This window comes from Anticarsia gemmatalis, chromosome 6 (genome assembly GCF_050436995.1).
Source record: "Anticarsia gemmatalis isolate Benzon Research Colony breed Stoneville strain chromosome 6, ilAntGemm2 primary, whole genome shotgun sequence".
Classification (NCBI taxonomy): domain Eukaryota; kingdom Metazoa; phylum Arthropoda; class Insecta; order Lepidoptera; family Erebidae; genus Anticarsia; species Anticarsia gemmatalis.
In genome coordinates this window covers 6000900-6012769 of record NC_134750.1, presented here as the reverse complement: position 1 = coordinate 6012769, position 11870 = coordinate 6000900, and the positions used below count along the sequence as shown (strand labels likewise).

At 34.5% G+C, this 11870-nt stretch overlaps 1 protein-coding gene across 1 annotated transcript; it reads right to left on the bottom strand.

The window, feature by feature from the left end:
• Positions 1 to 6505: 6505 nt before the first annotated feature.
• LOC142973876 (cytochrome b5-related protein-like) lies at positions 6506 to 11421 on the bottom strand. Its single transcript, XM_076115899.1, has 5 exons — positions 11105 to 11421; positions 10365 to 10774; positions 8992 to 9180; positions 7565 to 7789; positions 6506 to 7326 (listed from the first exon to the last, which is right to left on the bottom strand). The coding sequence occupies exons 1-5, from the start codon at positions 11318 to 11320 to the stop codon at positions 7044 to 7046; spliced, it is 1323 nt and encodes a 440-aa protein (XP_075972014.1). The 5' UTR covers positions 11321 to 11421; the 3' UTR covers positions 6506 to 7043.
• Between the last annotated feature and the right edge of the window lie 449 nt (positions 11422 to 11870).

The window sequence follows — 11870 nt, the reverse complement described above, 5'->3', positions numbered from 1 at the left end:
TTTTTCCTCTCGCACTAAACAGAGCCTCATAGCTAGCGGGTGTAACGTTTAACTTTACGGTTAATATCGTAAAAGAGAAAAACATCACACTTTATAGGCGTAGATAGTCACACTATTTTCGTAGTCTGTGTGTATGTGATAAGCTTAACAACGCAGAGAATTTATTTAAGCCGTTTCGTTACAGAGATGTGAAAAGGCAAATGATAATAAAGTTATTATTTCAAGGGTTTTCTACAGCAGAATATTATGGTGATGGTTGATTAGAGAAAATAAGCCTACCCGTACCTTTACCCATGTTAGACTCTTCTATTTATACAACGAAATGAACCGAAAAATTCGGACGTCTGATGAGATTTCATATTTTTACTCAAAATTCCATTAATTACGAAATTTCGTTTGCTTCATGCTATTGGAATATATGGTATGTTTTCACTCGAAAAGAACTGTAAAACAGAAGAATAATGAAGTTAAATATTATAACCAGTGGAAAATGAATTAACACTAGGAGTGTGGTTGGAAGAGACACAATAAACCAAAGATTTTGGAATACGACAATGCGTGTAACGATGTTGAGGTACATATATTTAAATTGAGTGAACCGTTGCGTAGTGTTTTACTTTTTTTGTTATTTATTTTGTTCAAATCGCATATTTTGCAAGATTATAATCTGAAAGTACAAACAAAGCTTAACCGACTGTTATGATGAACATAATACCAACAGATTGCGTTTCTGTTTTAAACTAGTCTAAATACGGTATGACTGTTAGCAGGTTTCTTTGGTGTATCGTAGTTACGTCATCACTATACTATAATATCGAATCGTCCCATCGACTAATGTTAAGGCAAGTAAATGAACAATGTTATCAAAATTTCAGATTAATATCTTAAGGTGAAAACTGTCACCATTGTTTGAAATGCCATTAAGAAGTCACTTGCTTTTCACGAAGGATTTAAAATATATCGCGTTTTTGACACTAGAACTATATGAGTTCGATATTATCGATGAAAATTCGTTAGTTTAAAATTTGAACCAAACAAAGGATAACATAAGGGGTTTTAAAATAAAAATGTCTTAGAAAGGGGTTTTAAAAACATACGTATTTTCATATTTTCTACAAGAGTTCACCCTATTCGCATTTGGTGTGCATTATCCCGGGATGAATCTTTCATCCCTTCTTATCTCTGCCCATATCAATTCAAGTAGTTTTGGTAAAAGTGAACCTTTTTGACTATCAAATACAAACAGAATCTTCAAAGTCGACTCGCAAATGTAAAGACGACGTATAAAAATATTTATTCTTTAGCTCCTTTTATTTCAAATCCCTTGTCTTTGCCAGTATTAAAAACTGTATCATTTATTATTTGAAATGTATGTAGTACCTAATCAGTTCGGATCTCAGTACGGTCAGTATTCCTCTTATGAGGAATTTTTGGTACAGTATTTTGTAGATAGGAAAATAGTGATTTATAAAAAAGAATTAATACACATATATAGCACTAGGCTGGTACCCTATTATATGGCACTACTTATATACTGGTATACACCAAAACTCAAGCGCAAAACGTTGTATTGCACACCTATGCTTATGCCTTCGGGTATAACAAGCGTTTGATCGTTTCTTTTTTATAAATAGCGTAATTATATACAAAGTAAAAATAGTAAGGGACATTTCACAATTTTACAACAATAGAGTCCAATAAAATATATTCTGTCACTCGTATGAACGGGTGTCTTCTACATGTAGTGTCTGATGCTGGTTTTGTACTGTAGCCCATTTGTATGTGACACACGGACAACGGGCACTGCGGGCTATCTATACAGGGTTTAGGATGCAAGCGATGTTGAAACATTGTGCTGTTGACATCTGCTACAGGAATATTACAAACATACTGAATCATTGCGTTTGTGCTTGGACATTCAGAATGTACTGGTTAACTGTCATTTTGATATGTGCTTTCTCATTTTATTTTATACCTATATAGATACTATCTCCTATCTTTAGACTACAAAGTGATATATACAATTTGTTTTTTTTCCTGTAGTGAGAATCTAATTTAGTGTATCAGAGCGTCACTTTCGAGTATTAGTGATTTAGTCAAAAAGTGTAAGTCACGCGCAAGCGTTGGATTTTAAATAACGACTAATCTGCTTTAGATTAAGAAGTAATTTGAGTCTTAGTCATTATTTTAAGCTTTCTTTTTTTTGCTTTCGTTCCATCATTCGTTTTCAGAACTACTACTCAAAACAGAAAAACGGATATTTGCATTACGAAACGAGACTTGCTTTTCAAATAATTCCAGGCGTTTTTCTATTTCACTATTACTCATAAATCTACCTCTCTTTAATACTTATTCGATAGATGAATAATAAACATCGCACTTAGATGAAGCAATTTTACATAAGTACACAGAAACGCATATATATTGTGCGCAGTACAATCCAATTCCATTTGATATTCCAACTTGAACGTGTGGAGGTTAGGAGTCCAGAATTCAAGACTATGAATATTTATACCAAGTAAAGTATATTCAGTAGTACTGTGCGCAGGTAGCATTGAGCATAAAGTTTTAATGGTCCATTTTGTAATATTAGCTAGAAAGATATGGTGTTTGCGTGTTACGAATGTGGTATATTCCTAAGATTACGAATTCTCGGCCTGATAGTGTTTAGGTTGTTTATTTAGCGGCTTTATGATGACTGTGCATTCACTAAAAGTTATACTACAAAATTGTAGTACGTAAATTTTACTTATACATATATACTTAGTCAGTCAAAGCAAGATAGAGACAAAATGTTGTACGTTGTTTTGAAGATTTCAGTATAAATGTTCCCTTTAGTCATGTAAAATAACTAACCAAGCGCTCTACTATCTGATTATCTCAAGTAAGTAGATACTTGCCTCGCAATTTACCCGCTTATGAAAACTAGAGCTTCGCCAAATCATGTTCACAAATCTACTATGTCTCGTCTTCATGTTTAGTAGAATTTATAGTTGTCTAAATAAATTCCTTTTGTGCGCTATAACAGGTGATTTGTCAGGGTTATGCTGTATTAGCGAGTGAAAATTACGAGACAGCGTAATGAGGGCAGGAACCCGTTTCAACTTTACCGAGTAATACTTTAATTTTATGTGTGAGGAAGATTCCATTCCACATTTTATGTAAAAGGGTTTTAGTGTTTAAACGAAAGTTGAAATGTGTGTCCGTACTTAAAAATTACTTATAGCAAGGATGTCCTCTAGTTTATTGCTTAAAGTTATTTTACAGGCGCTTTAATATTAAAGGTGTTTTTTACACTACTTCCCGGGGTTTATTTTAATGGTATAGCCGTAGTAAAACGTACCTGAAAAGGTTGGGAAGTGTTGTAATGTTGGCTGAGATATCTAAACGATACTAATTCTGTGCCGACGTTTCTAGCGCTTGTTGGGACGAAGTATTTTGTGGTTTAACTTCATAGTAAACGTCGAAATTCGTAGACAACACACTTTCTTGAGGCAATTTTATTTGAGTATTTGATGAAATATTAAGGAGACATGAGACATCAAAATATAAAACATGGTATAAAAGTGAATCTTCCTTCTTTGTAATTAATCTTTTGTGCTATAAACACGTCCGTATTTCAACAAGGCAATCGTATATAAAATTGATTGCTAATAACCTCGGCAGGCGTAAACCGCGTGCTCGGTGTTTGGCTTTTGTGTTCGACTTGTAATTAGCCACCTCGCAACGTGGTGATTACTCCAATTATCTCTTATTGAGCTGCCCACTGACAGGTTACGTTCATTAGCGATTTTCACACTTGGAACATTTTTCAGTGATATTTTTAATAGTCAATTTGCGGGGTGACAGTTTGTAATTAAATAAATATTTTTTGTTTTACATGGGTTGGTGGTAAAATTGGACACGACTGCTGATTACAAAATGGTGGGTAAGATCCTTTGGTTAAAAAAGGGCACAGCGAGTGATAATTCTCTACTTAAGCGTAACAAAACACATTCGTGATAAATTATTTTCTGTCAAACGAATGTGGCAGTAATCGATTATATCGATAGCCAATGTAATTTTATATCAGCTTGTTTTTAAATATTATTCCAGCACTTAAAAGAAAAGCTATAGAGCTATACTTAGCTACTATAGAGTTATACTAAACGTAAACAGGAATCACGTCATAATTCACAGATTAGCCAATATTTATGATCCAAATAACATCAAGAGAATTTAATTCATATTACTTTCAATAATAAATTAATTCCATTAAACTTTTGTTTGGATTCTAAAACTGGGGAACCGAAACAAATTTGTATCTCGACTTGTATCGAAGTTTCATTCAGTGTTTGTCGAATGAAGTACTAAAAGGAAACCATTGTACTCTATTTATTTCCTTTTCAACTACAAATTAGACGGATGTTTCTTTAGAACTTTATATAGTTCGTGCTTTATCCGCGACATTGCGACTGTGCTAAAATGTCATTTCCGTTTTTAGATTCAAAACAAAAAAACATGTTAAAATTTTTACGAAATCATTACTACTACTTTTATGAAATTACAGCATTTTTGATTCCTTTTTTATTATTGCTTTTTAGATTCATCTAAGAACATATTTTGCTAGAAATATTAACTGATAATGGTTCTTTGCTTTGATTTCATTTAGATACTTATGGACATGGTTATATGACTGAAACATCTGACAAAATTATTTCTTGTTCGCCTTAAGAATCTCATCTTTTCAACAGAAGACAAAGAATTTGGAAAACAATAATTCGCAATTCTCTACAGTCGGTTCCATCAAGTACCAAGAGTTTGACATTTAAAATGTATTGCCAAAATAGTTCTCACGGAGACCGGTAGAAGCGCTAAACAGATTTTTGTGTAAAATTTCTCGATGGCTTGACGTTTGTTGGTAGTAGTCGATAGTAGTAGAGAATGGCTACAGCTATAGCAATAAATTGTTGGTAATTAAACGTTCAGTTATTATGCCAACACACGAGTTTATAAATGTAATGTATAGTGTACGTACTAGTTCATATTAATATCATTCAAAGTACACTTAAAGTAACATCTTACAGCTAATTAAAGTCCAATAAATGTACCGTGGGTTCGGCAGATGGGTGCGGGTTGCGGTCTCGTGCCGGCATGGCGAGACACTCGAACGTACCGCGAGACATCCCGACCACATACTCGTAGTTGAGAGCTTACGAGTATCATTATACCGTAATCTAATTAATGTCACTGTAATATTATACTGTTTCGTTTCTTTATGACTGTAGTAAGAGTTAAAAATGGTAAGAGAGAACATTCATACACGTCGTGTTTTTCTTAGTTTTTTTTTCTTTTGAAGGGGATTAACGTCATCATGCATTGATCGCAAGTGGATCAGCCAACTGTCAATCAATTCCCAATTAATTTCAATAACAAATTAGTAAAATTCGTGCAGCTAGGTAACTATTCGCTATGTATGTTTTTATGTTCGCTATGAATGTAATTGCGCGATTCTTTACCACTATCGAATGTCCACAATGGCTAACCATCGAGAAATTTTTTATGAAAATTTTATCAGCGCCTCTGATGGACGTCGTAGGAACTGTTTTTCCAGTACACTTTTAATGGCAAACTCGATATCACCGATGGTGACACTCGCGCTATAGAGCTTCATAATCTATACTAATATTATAAAGCTGAAGAGTTTGTTTGTTTGAACGCGCTAATCTCAGGAACTACTGGTCCGATTTTAAATATTAATTCAGTGTTAGATAGCCCGTTTATCGAGGAAGGCTATAGGCTATATATCATTACGCTACAACCAATATGAGCAGAGCACCAGTAAAAAAAAATACAAAAATGGGGAAAAATTTCACCCATTCTCTCTTATGTGACGCAAGCGAAGTTGCGCGGGTCAGCTAGTATTCGATAAAGGTTTAAGTTGCAGTCCTTCTCTATATCCTTTCCATTAAAAGCTTAATTTTCAATTTATTTCATCTCCTATTTTATCAATAGAAATCGTGAAATTTTACGCTCAACTTATAAAATAGTCTGCTGGCACACATTCAAAAGGTTGTATCGAGTTGGTCCGTTAACTCTTGCAAATTGCTGAAGATAATACAACGGATGGGCTCACATGGCTTATTTCAACGTTTCTTTGCCAGATTCTGAGACTTAAACCGGCAGTATCGTCATGCTTGCGTACCACGGAGTTGATAAGCACGATTACTGAAATGTATGTTTGCTTCTAGAATTGGTTGGAGACTTTAATGAAGGAGTTACTTGTGTTGCACGATTTTTTCGAATAAATAATAATTTATTAATTAATTTTGAATAATATTGACAATCATAAAGAAATGAAAATTATAAAAAAGTGACAAATTATAACAACAAAGAAAGCTCTTTAATATATTTCGCCTGTTGAAACAGAAACCAGTTACTAACTGTATGTGTATCGCAAAAATGCACAACAAGGGGTAATGAAATTTTAAATTATAACAATACAGAGATTATTTCGTTCCATTTATTTATATTAATTCTTAGATAAAACTTCGTAAGCTACAAAACAAACGTTATAAACTTCTAATTATTGCATTGAACAACCAAGAATATGACGTATAAGCAACAATTCTGCAACTACAAACAGCAAACTTGCAGGGTTCTATACAATTAGAGATTGTTACAAGAGTCTTGTCATCTGCAACTGTCGCATATTGTCTTGTAAGACGTTTACAAGACAACGTGTATTCGTGTCTTGGTGGTGAGTTAGCGATTAGATAAAGCTTGTTGGTATTATAGTTGCAACTGTTTTGTATGTATTGAATATGTTACTATTAAGTTAATGATAATACAGTTAGTAATAAAGGGCTTATAGGCAATATACAATAAGACACATATTTGATAAGTATGTTATTTAGAATTTTGTACAGTATAACCAATTTATCAAAAATTTTAGGGACTTTTTCCTTATTTACAAAAAATGTATAATTTTGAGGGCACCGAAAGTCTGGCTACTAAACTAACTGATTTACAGTCTGTCATAAAGTATATGGCATTTCAAATTTTTATATATCTCTGAAATTGTTTGGTTCCTTTCTAGCCAACTGTTTACTCATACTAATGAGAGCTTCATAAAAAGTGTGTGTCTTCAATTGGGATTCGAACTTCTCGCAGTGCTCGAACAGAATGGGATACAAATATTTAAGTTCTGCGTGATCCAGTGTTGGGAAAAGGTGATGGAGAGCGTGATCTCCGAATCTAGTGAGTGATTTAAAGTGTTTCCCGGCATAGTCTATTCTTTCAACTATCGTATCCAGTTGGTGTAAACCCCAGTCTAAATTCTCAGCCCTGAAAAAACAACGTTAATGTTATTGATGAATTGATGCCCTTTACAAAACATTAATTAACACAGTTATAGCGACTTGAATACCTCTCTTGACATTATTAAGATACGGGTAGATTGTCCAACTACAATATATTTTTTGATGCCATGAATAATATTCTGATAAAAATTTAACGTCTACAAAATTCACACAAATACACACAATGTTAGAAGTATGGACATCATATTAAAAAATATCTTTACCTTGGTATGTCTCCTTCTAGAAAATTTATGTGGCTACGATGTCCAGCAGTCAATCCAAATATAAGGAAAAAGAAGCTTCCAGGGATTAAAGTCAGTAGCCAAACTGCTATAGTGCTGGTCAGAGACAAACCTCCTGTGAGGTACATCCAAGTTGGCAAAGTAAATGCTATGAGGTTCCTCCAACTCAAATATTTGCCTTCATGTTTCATCATAGAAAGAACCACTCTAAAAATTAATAAGAATTCATATTAAACATTTCATTAGGCTTAACAAACATTCTTTTTCTTTAAAGACAACTCCCGCACTAAGAATTCTTAGCTCTTGTGTCGCGGGGATTTTTACAAACTTACTAACAACAGACACAACGTATTATCAGATCAAAAACGGCTATTTATGGATCGCACAAATATTTTCTCCTTGTGGGAATCGGACTCACGACCTCCCGACGCAATGGTAGCGGAGGCAGACACATTGCACCTAAGGGCAAACTAGAGAATGATCATGATCTCTCTAATTGGTTTCAGAAATGGTAACATCTTCGGCTCCTTATCAAATTGACATTGGTGCCCAATGCATCAGTGACGATATGACTTATATAGCTAATTAAATTAAATAAGTGATGTATACAAGTATTTCTCTGTCACTACGAATACACGTTCAAATGACAAAGAAAGCATCATATTATATAGTCCGACAATTTAGTAAAGAGGAGGTATGAAAAACTAAGAATTAAAAAAACATGCGTTTACTTATGCAGCGAAATGTTGCTGGTCTGCTTAGGCTTCTATTTTTGGACATACACGAAGTTAACTATATACTATACTTTAGATAAATCGTGCGTGCGTGTACTACATTGTGGCAATATAAAAGCTACTAATAATATAATTAAGGGTCGGTAACAATATAAACAGTACGAAAGCCGAATAACAATATACCCAAAGATTTAAATCAAATTAAACCCATACTAAAGCATACAACTTACTAAAGTTGGGGCAAATATTGGATCCAATTAAACTACTGGTTAACATTCAAATGTGTTAATTCGGCTAATAACGTTTTTAACTAAGGTTAATTTTGTGGTCACTGAATGATTTGTAGTTTGCTTGTTTATTGCGAATACAAGCATGATAGGCAGACCCGTGTTAATTGCAGATTTAGCTAACCTATCACGCATTTTTTTATGTCTAACTTTAGGAGAATAGCGTTAGACTTTCTGTAATGTATGATTATCATACGTTAGATAGGAAATAAACCATCAATTTAAAACATTCGCGTTGCTGTTTCTTATACAAAGAAATACGGAGATTGGCGGAAACAAACACCATGAATTCTGAGAAAAGATGAGTCTTCACGGTAATTCCCCTAAATAAAAGGTACATTAGTAATTTTCAAAATGTTCAACATAATATAAAATGCTTAATACTTACTCTTGTATGGTAATCACAAATAATGCAAATGCAAAAATAACGGGATAGTAGAAAGCTGCCATTTGATTCCAAATAGTTTTGTCCTTGTAAGGAAAGAATCGTAGATACGGCTCCAGTATGGTATATTCTACATCTTGGGCGGTGTTGGTGAAAAGGTGATGAGACATAGCGTGAGAGATTCGGAAGTCACTGAAAATAAAAGCTATTAATATTTGACACACTTATTGCTGTATTCATACATACATCAAATTACGCCTTTTAGGGAAGGTTCATATCTGACGGAACATACGTCGCGTATTATCGGTCGCGCAACGCCAGAACAGACAAATGTATAGAAAAACACTCGACCGTTCACACTCAACCGATGATGTGTCGGTGCGAAGCCCATATAAATTAAGTTACGCCTGACGCATCTTCCGTCAGATATGAACATTCCCTTATACGAGAATGAAGGCAAAGGTGTATGAAATACACCCACGTTTCGCTGTAAACAATGTAAGTCCCATGTAATAGAGGGCGAGCATTATGCCATTTCCCTGGTACGTAACCAATCTCCGAGCTGCTCTTGAGATTATATTCCAATATAAATTAAGAAATACCAATAATAGTACTTTGCCAGATCCGGGAATCGAACCCGAGACCTTATGATCAACAGTCGTAGTCACGAACAAGAAGAGGCAGTATCGCTATATTCGGTTTAACTATGACGTGTAATATGTGTTAATAGTGACAAAATCTATATAAAATCTTGACATAGCAACTTAATACAAAGTTTGGGGTCTGATGGACCCCTTGTCACTTGTATCGCACTTAAAATCTTGTTATGGCAAATGAATATATAAGTTCAGGTCTGACAGACCCTTTTTTTGAATTCATATCTAAATAACCGATAAATTTAAATACAAAACATGATAATAATTTTATAATGAATCAGATTTGCATAAACTAAAAAACAATGTTGTGCCACGAATTGTTCAAGTTCAAGGTTAAGACTCTGTCACGTACTCACTTTTCCGTTATTCTGAATATTAATTCACTAAATAAGGAGAAAAATACTGGCATAAAACTATTTAGTCAAAGTCATCAAACATTTTTTTTGTAACGCATCACTGTCTCCTTGCGGGGCAAGGGTTTCCTCCAGAACGAGAAAGAGGTTTAGGCTTTGAGTCCACCACGCTCGCAAAGTGCGGGTTGAGGACTTTGCATGCTCTCAAGAAATGTAATGTGTAAAAGAACTTTAAGGTATGCTAGGTTTCATCACAATGTTTCATAAATCATACAATTGCAGTTCATTTCCAGAAATTGTAACGTTGGTATTGGCAGAAATGAGACGGTTTCGAAGATTTCCACAGTCATCAAAGTAAACTACTTACTTGAAGGATCCACCAGCAAGGTTGAACAAATACATTCTCCAGCTGTCGCGACGATGGAAGTAGTTATGAGCACAGGTCACCACTGAACTTAGAATAAAACCATTCAATACGCTTAGTCCAGCTGCTAACACAAAACTCTGACGCCACGCCCAACAACAAATAGGACTTAACACAAATAATGCAAGGAGTAGACCGTCTGTTACAGAATCACTTTTTCTTCTCAAGTCTTTTGGTATGTCATTTATTATCACCATGGCTTTTACTTTCAATGTCTTGTAGAAGCCGTCTTCTTTGAACGTGTATGGATGGTTCCTTGGAGATTTTGCTTCTTTTATGAAGTATTTTGGAAGGAGTGTTTCTGCTATCCCTTTTAGGTGATGGGTTTCAAAGGCTTCTGTTATGTCTGTACCCTGTAGAACGAAACGGTCAAGGTCAGACTTATAGGAAATGTTCTGTCTATTACATACTAGTTCTAGCTCACGACTCCGTCTGCATGGACTATAGTTATAAAGCTTACTATCCCCATAGTTCCCATTTCCGGGACAAAAATTATTTGCCCATCTTTGACATTATCATAGTTGAGACATGAGAAAGAGACAGGTAGACAGACAGAGATATATTTCTCATTTATATGTAGTATTGTTAGGGATTTTTGAACCTTCCACATTTAATATTCATTTCGTGGCTAGGATTTTATGGTTACTTCATTCTATCACAGTATTTGGACAGGAAAGACTTACCTTAGTGACTCTCAGCCATTCTTCTCCCCCGGGATGTACAGATGTGAAATCAGTTAAGTCATAGAGGCTGTCGTGTATTCTCCAGAGACCTTCAGCTCCGTCCTGCGCTCGTTTTCCTTTTAACCAAGTATGTGGTGTCTTGGGTATGTCGTCTCGAAATGCTGGGTAAGGAAGCTGAGGAAAGCTTATTTGACGTCGATCGATATTTGGTACCATTTTACTATTTATATGAACTTCTTAGGTATGCCTTTGTATAGAATGTTTGTGTTGATTGCCAGTTGTATTTTGTTTATTAAATAATGCGACCGATACCTCACATTAATTGATTCGGACTGAAAGCGGAAATCTATTATTTACCGATTAATCATTAATTCAAGTAGACAATCATAATGAAAATAGCGCTAGCAGAACTATAATTTGAAACATCTACTGTGATAATTAATTTAGTGCGAGATCCAAATAGTTAAATATTCAAGTGTTATCCATAATCATTTGGAAGTGACAAGTAGGCATAATTGAATTTTCTAAATACTTTTGTATGTGCTTTGGAAGGCACGTTATAAGTCGGTCCTGGTGGTCGTCAATTAGGATAATCATCGTTAAGCCATATCAGAGGCCTTTCGTGCAGTTTGAACAACTCTGATGCGATTTAAATAACTAACCATTCGATTAAAAACTCTAGCAATGAAACGTATTTGTGGATGTGAAAGTGCAAGTAATAGTGTGCATTTTAAATTGAATTTACAATTTATTGTCGAAAACAACC

Excerpts from the sequence above, each read along its gene's own strand:
- LOC142973876 (XM_076115899.1), bottom strand. The coding sequence starts at position 11,320 with ATGGTACCAAATATCGATCGACGTCAAATAAGCTTTCCTCAGCTTCCT. Across the intron at positions 7,790-8,991 it reads TTTGTGATTACCATACAAGA|AGTGGTTCTTTCTATGATGA; the intron begins GTAAGTATTAAG and ends ATTAATTTTTAG. Across the intron at positions 7,327-7,564 it reads CTAGAAGGAGACATACCAAG|GGCTGAGAATTTAGACTGGG; the intron begins GTAAAGATATTT and ends TTGTTTTTTCAG.